Source organism: Vipera berus, assembly GCF_964194415.1.
Source record: "Vipera berus genome assembly, chromosome: 2".
In the NCBI taxonomy this organism is placed as follows: domain Eukaryota; kingdom Metazoa; phylum Chordata; class Lepidosauria; order Squamata; family Viperidae; genus Vipera; species Vipera berus.
This window is the reverse complement of record NC_138203.1, coordinates 238,454,730-238,468,352: the sequence shown is the minus strand read 5'-3', so window position 1 is coordinate 238,468,352 and position 13,623 is coordinate 238,454,730. Positions and strand designations below refer to the sequence as shown.

General features: G+C 41.6%; 1 protein-coding gene across 1 annotated transcript in view; it reads right to left on the bottom strand.

The window, feature by feature from the left end:
• CHST13 (carbohydrate sulfotransferase 13) overlaps positions 1–12,702 on the bottom strand; it is a 48,921-nt gene extending 36,219 nt beyond the window's left edge. Inside the window, exon 1 of the mRNA XM_081316339.1 lies at positions 12,462–12,702. Coding sequence (XP_081172465.1) covers positions 12,462–12,555 — 94 coding nt within the window. The 5' untranslated portion in view covers positions 12,556–12,702. The remainder of the gene's footprint in view (positions 1–12,461) is intronic.
• Positions 12,703–13,623: the final 921 nt, after the last annotated feature.

The following is a 13,623-nucleotide window of genomic DNA, read 5'->3' as shown; positions in this document are numbered from 1 at the left end:
CAAGGTGCCTATTACTATTGTTACTGCCTTTACTTTCATTTTATTATTTTTATAAGTAACTCAAGGAGGTGAACATAGCTAATACTTCTTTCCCAGTTTCTAGTCTGGTGCCTTAACCGCTAAATCAAACTACCTCTCTACGTTCTTTATGTTTTCAACATTACCTCATAGGGTACAAAGTGACTATATGCTTATAATAAAGCCTTTCTTAACAGCAACAAAAGGAGCATCTCTCACTAATGGCTGGAGTGCTAAGGAAAGAGCCAGGTTCTTGATACAACCGATGGGCATGGAAAAGCTCCTGAGGGCAACCTATTTAACACTGGTTTGGTTCTATGCACTCAAAAGAAAAGATCAGCTGTTCCCTGCAGCCAGAAAGAAACTGGAGCAGGCAGATGTGTTTCGGAGGAGAGCATACCCACATGGGACAACCGAAGTTAAGGTGGAACCCACAACCTCTTTTTCCAAATCTGCATCACATGGGTTGAACTGGATAAGTACCAAGGGACACATAAAATAGATTTCTGTTCATTCCTGGCATTTTTCTATTTGGAGCCAACCAAATGGTTTCCACGTCTGGGAGGTGTAAAAAATATTGCAGAAGGGAATATTCAGAAGATTTAATCCAGCTCAAACACAGCAACAAAACAGCACAGTTCAAATAGCTCCTGCAAGTAAAATGTGCAGAGAGGAAAAATGCACAAGCAAAAACAAGTAACACAAGTAACAGTGCTAAAACAGAACTCTCAAAGAAAACTAAAGTTTATGTCCAGCAGTTTTCCAATCATCCACCAAATCCTACCAAATAAAGTTTCCTCTCCTGCCACTTGATCACCAGCATTTTTAATATAAAAACAAATCTGTAGCTTTCCTCAGTTCCCTTCTATAACTGAGGATACTAAACATTCTTTAAGACTTTAAGACTGTAAGCAAGGTGGTCTTTCTCTCCTTTTTCTTACAGCAGTTAAGACAAATTTAAATACAGGTAGCCCTCAATTTATAGGTATTCATTTACTAACCATTGGAAGTTACAACTGCACTAAATAGAGTGACTTATGACTGGTTTTCATGACCGTTACAGCATGCCCATGGTCATGCGATAGGAGCTTGGCAACTGGCATGTATTTATGACTGTTGCGCTGTCCTGGGGTTATGTGATCACCATTTGTAACTTTCCCAGCTGGCGTCCAACAAATAAAGTCAACGGGAGACCCCAGATTCACTTAAGGACCACATTGTTCACTTAACAACTATGGCAAAACTAGTCAACTATGGGGTGCAACTCACTTAAGAGCCATGGTGGCACAGTGGTTAAGTGCAGTATTGCAGGCAAACTCTGTCCACAGCCAGGAGTTCAATCCTGACCGGTTGAAGGTTGACTCAGCCTTTCTTTCTGAGGACCCAGATTGTCTGGGGCAATATGCTGACTCTGTAAACTGCTTAGAGAGGGATGTAAAGCACTGTGAAGTGGTAAATAAGTCTAAGTGCTATTGCTATTAACAACTGCCTTGCTTAGCAATAGAAATCTGGGGCTTAATTGTGGTTGTACGTTGAGGACTGCAGATGGAGACAGTCCATGAAGGAAGGGATCTAACCGCTTTTGTTACAGGCAGTGCCTGGTTAAGAAACAAATTCTGTTCCTAACTCTAACTTGAATTTGTATGTGTAATTCACTTAACAACCAAGGCAAAAAAAGTCATAAAATTGAGTGCAATCACATACCTTGATTAACGACTGCACCACTTAATCATGAATTTTCCAGGTCCAAATTGTGGTCATAGGTCAAGGATTGTATAACTGTTGGGGGAAATGAAGATTTCCCTCTCCTAAATAAGAGGGATCAACCTACATTCAACCTGCACGTCTTGATCAAACTTAACATTCTGTCATGTGAATACAGCATGGGTGTTCCTCTCACCACCTTCCTTTGCTTTTTGTCCCAGAGGCCTCAGAGTGGTTATTTATAAATTCTAAAATGATGGTACCAATAATAGAATTCCATCAACTTTGGAAAATACTGTCTTCTCATTTCATCTTCTAAAAGTCATCAACATGTGTTGTAAAAGTGGCATCAGCCTTCCCTGTTGACACTTGCATTTTTTTTTAATCTGAAGTTAGTGTTTCTAGTCCCAGAGCTGAAATTAATTAAATAAATGTGTAACTTGCACAATACAGAGACAGAAAATTGCAAAAAGGCAAGAGACAATAGTTGTTATATTTTCCCAGAAGTGAGGAACTTCTTCATGACAGAAAGAGAGGAAAGGATGAGAAGGTGATATTTTTAAAAATAACTCTCACAGGAAATAGAAGTATCTAATATTCTGAAACCTGCAAAATGTGTAAACACTAAATTTTACAAAGCCAGCCAACTACTGGCTGAATTTCTACATTTAGTCTCAAAGCAAACAAGTTTAGACTCCTGCTGTTTTTCTGAAATTCCTCCATCTAAAGAGATATGTGAGATATTTGCAATCAAACGGTTAGTAACATTTACTGTAGATTCCGGCGTATAAGACTACTTTTTAACCCATGAAAATCTTCTCAAAAGTCAGGGGTCGTCTTATACCGGGTGTTGAAACTTTAGGGACAGGGCTGGCTGGAAAACCTGGAGTGGATCTTCCATTTAGTCTGCACAGGGAAAGCGGGACCAATTGGAGTAGAAGCTGCAGTCTGTGATTTTTTACAGGCTGGGGTCTGGGCTTTTTTCCTTCTAAAGTTGAAGAGCAGCTGTAGGCAGGTGGGGAATGCAAGAGCAACTTGAAAGGCAGGTGGGGAATGCATAGCCAGAGCAGCAGCTTAGCTCTAAGGACACATTTGACTCAGGAACTGGGCGGGCTGGCTGGAAAACCTGGAGCAGATCTCCCATTTGGTCTTTTTTTTTTAATCCCATTTATATCCCACCCTTCTCCGAAGACTCAGGGCGGCTTACAATTTAAAGCACAAATCAATGTGCTTAGCAATAGCCTTCATTCTATGTACATGCCTGCCTATTAGAGCTTTCACCCCCCCCCCCACAAGCAGCATTATTACAAAGTCAGCTTATTGCTCCCAACAATCTGAGTCCTCATTTTACCTACCTCGGAATGATGGAAGGCTGACTCAACCTTGAGCCTGGTGGGATGAGAACCTGCACTAATTGCAGGCAGCTGGGGTTACTTAAGGCTCTGCGCAGGGAAAGCTTTAGAGTGAATTAGGAAAAGTGAAAAAGTGAATTAGGAAAATAGGAAAAGGGTTGCTGGAATTGGGTACGTGTAGTTTAACGAAGAGAAGGGTGAGGGGGGACACGATAGCAGTGATCCAATATCTCAGGGGCTGCCACAAAGAAGAGGGAGCCAAACTATTCTCCAAAGCACCTGAAAGCAGGACAAGAAGCAATGGATGGAAACTAGTCAAGGAGAGAAGCAACCTAGAACTAAGGAGAAACTTCCTGACAGTTAGAACAATTAACCAGTGGAACAACCTGCCTCCAGAAGTGGTGAATGCTCCAACACTGGAAGTTTTTAGGAAGAGACTGGACAGCCATTTGTCTGAAATGGTCTAGGGTTTCCTGCCTTAGCAGGGGGTTGGACTAGATGACCTCCAAGGTCCCTTCCAACTTATTATATTATTATTATTATTATTATTATTATTATTATTATTATTATTATTATTATTATTATTATTATATTATTATTATTATTATTAAAGTTTAATCCACTTGCACTGTTTTATGTTTACATGTTTGATGACAAACAGCCTTATGTTTATAAGTGACAGTTTTCCTACTAAGTACCTGCATGTCATAAGCATTTGAATTAAAATTACCATATTAAAATCAAATCTGATGTTTTTTAATTTTTATTTGGTGTGCGTTGGAAGAGGGGTAGTCTTATACGGCGAGTATAGCCCAAACCCTATAATTTAACAGGAAATGTAGGGGGTCGTCTTATACGCCCAGTCGTCTTATACGCCGGAAAATACGGTATATTATGAAAAATAGAAATGCTGCAGAATTAGATATTCCGATATCTGCTTCCTTTTCCTCTGGGCATTCAAAGTGGTGAATATGGAATTATCCCTTCTTTTATGCCCATATCAGTTCTTTGTCCATTTATTATGATGTTTATAAAGAACATTAGTTCATTTACAGCTGCATTTGTGTAGCTGGTACTTGAGATCCAGGTTCTGGACTGACAACTCCAATCATTTTGCATATTCCATTACTAAAGCAGACGTTATGTTATTTGCCCTTATATATGTAAAGATTCTGTCTCTTGGGTGTTGAAATACACACACACAAAAAGGCCCTGTGTAATTTTGAATCATTAAGATGAATGATAGATTAAGATCAGTTACTGGACTGGTCACAAAATCAGCAGTAAATCAGCAGCCAACAATGAAATGTTATTTTTGTGAAAAAACAGATCAAAACAATAGTTTCTGATCTTCAATAATACAATGTTGAGAAAGTTGTGCATTACATATCAGACTACACATAGAACTGTAAGCATTAAAACATCATATTGTTACAACAGCAAATGTATAGAACCAATAGGATATCATTCTGTCAATTTGCCATATGTAGAGTTTTTTTCAGTTTTATGGAGGGGGATTATGTACCAAGTTTGCAAGGAAACTAAAGTTGCAAGCATAAATTATCATCTCAGATAACTAAGTATTAGCTTGATCACGCTATGACACGCTGAAATAATATTGCAGGGGAAAACTATGTCCTTGCAAAAACCATTAGAACTAAAAACAATGTAAGTGCTGTGAAAACTAGGAAGGACATACCTGATTTTTAAAAAGCATGATTCTTAGCTTACATTTAAAAGGGACAAAACTGTTATTTTCTTGAGATCTAAACCCATCAACCATCAAAGTAGAGTAACAATTCCATTTTTTGCTTCATATGCTGTGTGTTAGCTAAACAGAAGCCACATCTATAAAACCACAGCACAGTCAACTCTTAATAACAGCTTCTAGGGACTTGGATACGATTTAAAATAATGCCTTCTGCCTTAGTCTTACACCACCTCTCTGACTCAGGAGAAAGGGGCCTGGAGAGGCAGGGAGACTTTAACTCTTTACCTCTGCTGTAATTTTAAAGGTCTTACACCTTGTGTTGCTTCTCCCCACCCAACCAAAACCCAACAATTGGTATCAAAGGGGGTTGGGAAACCAAGGCAGGTAAAGCTTTTCTATTTCAGCTAGCTAAAAGTCTTTGGATCTTCCTCTGTGAGGTCCTATTCATATGGGGCTCCTTGCAGCTATGTTCAAGGAGAAACAATGGCTTTGTTGTCAGGCAATTTTGAAGCAACTTTTAGCTCAACAGGCTGCAGGCATAGCTTGGAAAGGTTCTCTAGGGGCAGCCATTTCTTGCAAACTTTCAGCCAGTAGTTCTGTAGGATTCAGACTTTGGGCCTTGACTGTAAATAAAAGTCTGCCAATTATAACTTTTCCCCATGCTCCTGGGCTCTGGGATATTAAAAATATGAATTTTAGTAGCTAAGGAGAGGGCATCTCTCAGGAAGAAGCCATTTCAATGTCACAATATAGAGAAGGAAGAGTATTAGGGCCTGCTCCAGAAGATAAAAAAAAATTTGGTTGAAGGAGATTCTTCCTCTGCAAGAGCCTGTCCAGTTTATAATTAATAGCATTTCATTCACATTGAGGTGTATTTACTGAGTTCAATGTCAATACTAATACTAACACAGTACCTAAGGCTTTCTTTATAGATTTTTGTTTTATTAATAAATCTACAGCTTGTGCATGTGTGTGTGTATATATATAACATTTAAATATTTGAAAATCAACATGGTGGGTGAGTTGGTCAATATTTCAATAACATACAAATATCTTTAGTACAATCTCAAACTATTCCATTAAATCTTTCCTCTCTTTTCCTCTTGGTATTTACTGTCTTATATTTAAATTAATACAATTCTTATTATATTAAATAAAAAATGGACCCAAGGAAGTGTATAGGTTTCAAAGGACTGCAATCTCAATTTCCTGCTCTTTCAATTCATGCCCCTCTTGGCTACTGAAAGAAGCCCAGGGGTGTCATGTGAATGGGTTCTAGCAATGGTTAATTGGTTGTGGAGTGAGGAGTTGTTCCTTTGCCTCTTAAGAGGGCTTTGGCTCACCTTTTCATCAAGAAGCCATAGCTGGAACCTACTATACTGGACTATATTTCATCCTTTTAGGGGTGAGGTGATTGAGAAGGTGATTGTGTAGCAGTTTCAGAGAACCTTGGATGAAGCAGATTATCTGGATCCTTTTGATCAGGATTCAGGCCTGGGTATGGGATGAAAACAGTATGGGTCACACTTTTGGAAGATCCCTGGTGTGGGTGGGATGGGGGTCGTGTATCCTTAGGAGTCCTAAAAGGAAACTGCTCCTTGCGTGTTTCTACCAAGACACTAGATCTAGAGAACAATAAGCATTATCATCTGACTAACTCTCTTCTGTGCTGGATATATCATTCAGTAGGACAGTGACCCTCTTCAAGCCTGTAATCCTAACAGTTAGAGTGAGGTAGAAGGGGAAAGCATATCTGCTCTTTAAAAGCAGTTTAATATTTAAGGAGAATAAAGAACATTTTGATGGTTGAATCCCGTACACCCTATAGTCCTCTTATAAAACAGTATAATATGCCTTTTTTGTTCTACTGTTTGCATCAATGGATGAGTTGGATTAGTTTTGCCCTTAATGTAAAGTGTTTAGCATTTATTTCTATTACCTCCACTGATTCAGATATTTCTATTAGCAAAGAAAATGCTTCCTTCTTCAAATACCTGTGGCATAGGCATTTTCCTAACTTGTCTTTCCATACCTTTGTCTCTATCTTCTACTGCAGAGGTTCCCAACCAGGTGTGCTCGCACCTCCTGGGAGTGCGAGACGATATTCCAGGGGGTGCGAAAACTTGGGTTTTCAAAATTATAGTGTATATGCATAATTCGTTGCTGTTATTTCGAACTTTTGTTCGAAGGGGTGCGAGAATATATCAGAAGCGTTCTAGGGAGGCGGGGTATAGAAAAGGCTGGGAGCCGCTGTTCTACTGTGTGTTTTCAGCTTGTTCCTCTCCCTTCCCCTCAAGTACAGCAAAAAACACCTCCACCCACATTGTCCTTCCTCTAGAAAGCTTTTATGGGTGAGACGATATGGCCAAGTCGGCCTTTGGGAGGGTGAATCTTCACTTGCAGAATTTCCCAACTGGAAATATCATTGCTGAGAATTCTGAGACTTGACATCTATACATCTTACTACTACTCGGGATGAGAAAGACTGGAGGCCTCCAGTTGGAATAGGATTAGGAATACAAAGGTTCAACTGGTCCAAGGGCATAGAAATTTGCAGTAACGTACTGTGGTGTAACATTGAGGGTGGAGTACAAGCTCCTGCAAACAAGACAGGATTAAATCAACTGAGTAAACTCATGTAAATAAAGCCTTATTAAATAAATGCAACTACATTCTTGTACAAGTAAAGCTTCACCTTTTATACCAGTTTAGCCTATTCCAAACCTTTGTCAATCCCTAATAATCACTATATCATTGTTTTAGCCATTGAGATTACATGGGTAATGTCTTAAATGGTGCACCGGGATAGATAAATATAAGAATAGGATCTATAAGCATTCTTAAAATCAGATTCATCCAATGATAATTCTTTCAAAAGAGTGCTTCTCTTAAACCATGTCATTTTGTTCATTCAAAGTTCATTTTAAAGGGATTAAAAATTGGAAAGTTTTCCCTGGATACTTCAATTAGGATTAGGATGACCACTCCAACAGAAACTGAGACTTGATATAAAAGAAAGAACACTGCAAAGCACAATTAGAACTCAGCACTCCAAGATGGCCCCAATTTGGAAGGCATTAGGAACAGTTAGATGTATTCATAGAAAAGTCTGTAAGAGATCATGATGGCTATAAAATAATTGACAGAGAATTAGCCACAAGGAGACTGCTTGTAGTTTTTCCATAAACACTTTATAGCCTGTTGGCTTAGCCTGGGTCAGGGCTTTTCAACCAGTGGTACAGGTACCACCTGTGGTACATTGGCACCTGGCAGGTGGTACGCGGCCATCCTAGAAAAGTGGTAGTGAAGGAGGGGAATGAGCTGAACCGGTGGCAGCACCGCACAAGCCTGAGCAAGAGATGGCTGGAGCTGCAGGGCTGTCAGGGCTCAGTAGAAGTGCCAGGATCAGCGCTTCTTTGGGGCTGTCAGGGCTCAGCGGAAGTGCCAGGATGAGTGCCAGGCTCCAGCTGGAGCTTGGCACTGATCCTGGTGCTTCTGAGCCCAGACGAAGTGCCGATCAGCTGGAATGTTGCAGCATCCCCAGGGGCTTGTGATTTACATTCAGATGCTTGGCAACTGATTCATATTTATGATGGTCACAGTGTCCCAGGGTCATGTGAAGTGACCAAAACCTGCTGCAACCACCCAGCGGGGGGGGGGAATAAAAACCAACCCCCACCCTACCCCCACTGCCAATCTTCAACAGAAATGCTCACAACAATGAAAACCTCGGACAGGAGGAAGAGCGCCGCCGGGCAGGCAGGCATCTTGCTCAGTTGTGGCTTGGGGGGGGCACTTTTTTCAGTGCCATTGTAACTTTGAACAGTCACTAAGCAAACTGTTGTAAGTTGAGGACTACCTATACTTCATCATTTTTTTCCTTTTTTTTTTTGGTCATCAAGTTTTTGACACCTTGCTAGGTGACTGGTGGTACTCGGATGTTGCCATATCCTAAAAGTCGTACAGTGGGTGAAAAGGTTGAAAAGCCCTGGCCTAGTTGATCATTTTTACCATCACTATACAGATGTGGGACAATACAGCAGATATACCACCAAAGTTTAGAGGCTCCAAAGCTGGCTTCTCAAAAATTCTGTTTCAGGTTAAGAAGTGTGAATATCTAGCAGGCTCTGGAAAAGCACAAGACCAAGTAGTCCTTGACTTGAAGCCACAACTGAGCTCAAAATTTCTGTTGCTAAGCTAGAAAGTTGTTAATTACGCTTTGTCGCATATTCTTCTCATTAAAACAGTATACTCAAAATGTTACTTGCAATTCACAGTGCTAAAAAAAGGTCAACACTAACATCAGCATAATCCTGGCAACTGCTAAGATGTTCTTGAGAAATACTGGCATATATTTGATTCACAAGAGTCACATGGACATTTCTAAAATGAAGAAACAATATACTTCCAAGAACCAAAATGAAGGCGGGGGAGCAGGGGAAAGGATGGCTTCTCTAAGCTTGGCACTGCTTGGATGAGTATCCAAATCATGAATTGAATTAATAGGTGGATCAATCTGCTAGTTAACTGGCATAGAAATGATTTGGCTTTTAATTTGTTAGAGCTGTACAGAATTTTTTTTTCCAATTCATAACCTCTTGCCAATACTTTGGAACTCCTAACCCAGCCAATACATGAAATCCAAGTTATTTCTGCTTTAGAAAAGAATCAACGAAATGAACGGCAATTCATTCATGTCTTCATCCAAAGGCTTTGTCATGATTTCTCCTTGAATAAACTACCTTTTTGAAGGCCAATCAACTTGTTAATTCAAAGTCATAGATACCGAAGAATAATGGTGGAAAATACCATCGGAGTCAAGAACGTTGATACCAAGGCTATATAGTCTCATGCATTTTTAAGCTGGAAATAAACTACACTGCCTTTCTTTTCAATGGCTACATAAGGAAGAGTTGCTCTCTCATTCATTGAATCTCTTCATTTTAGTTATATGGGGTTTGGTCTTCAGCAGGAAATTCATACATCCTGCTAACCTAAACATATATTCAAGAATAATCCCCATCAAACTGAATGGAACTTCCAAATAGGCATGTAGGGAAGGTGGCACCTGTGCTTAAGTTCTACTTAAATTAATGGAACAAATACAAAGTTGAATATTATTATGTCCCATTGAAAAATGCATTTTTATATGCAACAGATCTTTCTCAGTATATAAAGTAGGAAGGGATGGACAGAGTCCAGAAAATAAATATATGAGTGAGTTCCAACTTCTTCTATTTGTGTCACAAGCCCCATCCAGCTAAAGCCAAGCATCTGTGAAAGAAGCTTCTGTCAGCCTATTCCAAGCTCCATTAGGTAACTCTACGCACATTCTTGAATCTGGAAAACTCAGTTGAGTTTGTGCACAGCCAGCCTCACTTAGATGATCCACGGGAATGTCTATGAGTTTTGGGGAAGAAGTAAGGGATCAAAAGAACAGAGGAAGAGAACTGGAACTGCTTTCCTACTTGAGAGTTTCTCAATGGGCTTTCTTTCCGGGGAATCTTCTCTTTAGTATTCCCACTGCCTCAGCAAACCACGGGTGTTATTACCTATTGAGTCCAGAGCAGCTGAAGAGAACATGGCATATGTGATCAACAAAGGTATCTGTCTGGAGTGTAACACTTCTATGCATTTTCAGTTCCTTCCCATCTGTATTGCTTCACCTCCAAGATTTTATTTGTATCCCTCCTTTATTATTTTTACAAATAACTTAAGGCGGTGAACATATCCAAGATTCCTCCCTCCCGCTAATTAAATTAGTGTCACAGTGATGTTAAAAATTACATTGTAAATGGATGGTGGTTGCTAAAAACTATAAGATCATCTCTGTGTGAAGAGGAGTGCCATACTCTTAGGACAGGCCTTAGAAAGTGCAGGCGGCTCATTCATGTAAGTCATTTTGCTTGTTAATGCTCAGAATCCAAGAAATTAAGGCCAATATAGGAATAGCTGGATTTCTGTTCCAATTCTATCTCCACTACAGATACTCTGGGTGTCACTTATGTCAAAGGAAAATTTTAAGCACACCTCAGTTTGCAGCTGTATGTCACACTCCACTGTCAAAATGTGCAACCACCAGTCGAATGAACTTCGCTAAAATATGCAATCTTAGGCGTTCTCCTGGAGTCACTTCTGTGACTCTACTTACTTACCAATCACAGTAAATTTGTACTTGCTTACCAGTGCTGCTTAGAACTCATTTGCACTATATTGAGATGAACTGTTAGTTCAGAAAAGTTAAGTCTATAAGCCTATAGTGAAGGTAGCTGATTTCATCCCCCATTCCTTTAACTGAAGTCAGTTAAATTGAAGCCTTGACTTATCTTCACATCTTTCAAGGCCATCAGCCTCCAATATATTCTGTGCAAATTGCATTCCATGTCCTTTATGTCTACACAATCAAGAAATCTAAACTTGAAACCACTTTGAAATAAGTCACAAAGTTAATTGGGATTTTAAGACGATCTTATGCTATTATCTATATTGTTGTCCTCCTCGTTCTCTGCAAAGAATCCCAGCCACCTGGAAACTTCTACACTCCTTAAGCACAATTTTGTATCAGAAATTCTTCTCCAGATGTTGACTCAGTTACCTGTTGAAAATCAATTAATCCTACTGGCACATGTCTCAGCATGAAAATAAAACCACTAAAATCTTTTCACTGAAGCCAGCAGACTGAAAGGTATTTCACAGCTTGACATCTCTCAGTGATCTTTTTCCCCTCTGCCCTGGAGCCCACTCCTCTCTTCCTAGCTCTTCTCAGAAATCACACCCATTTAACATCCAAGTACAGGTAGTCCTCGACTTACAACCACAACTGAGCCCAAAATTTATATTGCTAAGCGAGTCATTTTTGCCTCATTTTATAACATTTCTTAATCACAGTTGTTAAGTGAATCATTGCAGCTGTTAAGTTTGCAACCCGGTTACAAACCTAAGTGACTCTGGCTTCTCCGGTCGACTTTGGCTGGTCAGAAGGTTGCAAAAGGTGACCCGCATGGCTCCAGGGCATGCCAGAGTCATAAATGTAAACCAGTTGCTAAGCATCCCGAATTTTGATCATGTAACCATGAGGATGCCGCAAGATGGTAAGATATGCAAAACAGCCACAACTCGCTTTTTTCAGTGCCGTTGTAACTTCGAATGAACTGTGTGTGTTGTAAGTCGAGGACTACCTGTGCAAAAGCTAGAGTCGGTAGCCTGTACCGGTCGTGCAATAACGTTATTGTCTCCATTTGTCAATGATACTTTCAAAAGCGAAGCCCCTAATAAGCTCGTTAATTAATTTAACCGCAAGAAAGCGGGTTAACGCTCTGCCGCCTGACGAACGGGGGAAGTCTGCTCGTCTGCCTCCGAGTCTCGGTTAAAGCAGGAGGAGGTAAGAGGAAACCCCTCCGGGACAAGCTTCGTCTGAAGCCTTTTTGCAGCGAAAGCCCCGGAGCGCGTCTCCCGAGAGGCCACCTTAAAATATTGGTGTCTGGAGGAGAACTTAACGCCAGAAATAAAAAAAAATTCGAGAGAAAAGGCTTGAGGTGTCTCTTCGTTATTTCAATTTAGGGTCAGGAAGGGTGGGGTGGGGGGGGGAGCGCGCTGCCCCCCTGAAAGAACATTCCTGCTTACGGCGCCGGAAAAGGTGACGGGGGACGAGGCTCCGAGGTCAATGTTTAACTTACCCGGGTTCAGGCTACTCTGGAAGTAGAAGATGACCAGGAGCAAGGAGCCCAAGCAAGTGGCCAAGACCATGCGGTGCACCCGGCTTCTTCTCATCTTCGCCCCTGCGCCGCATTCCCCCCCACCCCAACCCCGGATCAGAGCTTGGTGGAAGTTCGGCGAAATCGCCAGGATTGGCGACAGCGACTCATGGCCGGGCTTGTCCGGCTCCTCTCCGAGCGGCTGGCAGCCCAGCTCCGCCGCTTCCACCTCCTCTGGCTCGCAAGCCCAAAGCTCCCCTGGGCCAAGCGGGCGGGCGGCGGGGAGAAACCTCTTCACAGGATAGGACCGTACTAAGTAAGCGGGCCGGGGAGTGAGGATCGAAGAGCAAGAAGAGAGGAGAAGATGCTTTCCTCGGTCAGGTCTCTCTTCCTTTGGGTGTCAACCCCTCTGTACCTATCTGTGCACGTATGTGCCTAATGTCTTCGAGGGGTTAGGCGGGGGGGGGGGAGAAGCGAAGAAAAGTTTATAACAGCGACCGTCCGGGAAAGGCGGGGGGCCCCCCCTCCGTCTTCCTGTCCCGTGGATCAGTCCGAGTAAAGAAAGAAGTCACAATACGCAGGCAAAAGGCACACCGGGTTGTAATGTACCGTTTGCTTTTCAGGTTGCGTGTTTGGGGAAGGGTTTTGGAAGGCCGGCTTCAATGTTTGTTCTTTTTAACGGGGGAATCCAGACTCCCGGAGGACTAGACCAGCGTTTTCCAACCTTAGGAACTTGAAGATGCGTGGACTTCAACTCCCAGAATTCCCCAGCCAGCTATGCTGGCTGGGGAATTCTGGGAGTTGAAGTCCACGCATCTTCAAGTTCCTAAGGTTGGAAAACGCTGGACTAGACCGTTCCCTGAGCGTGCAAAGAGTTTCCTTTAAAGGCAGCTGAAAAGTTAAGCATCTGGTGATTAGTTTGGGAAAATAATCTTATCCCTAGGAAAGAACTGCCTCGCTGTCTTCGCGATGCTTGGAGTTTCCTGGGCCAGCATTTGAGAGACGCCAGTTCTCTTAGCCCTTGACAGCTCAGTCCATGGACTGCCCTGTCTCAGAAGTCCCTTTTCTGTTATAAAGTAACGGGGTGTAAGGCTCTGCTACCTATGGAGTTATTAAGCCTGACGGCCCTTGAGACTCGTTATTC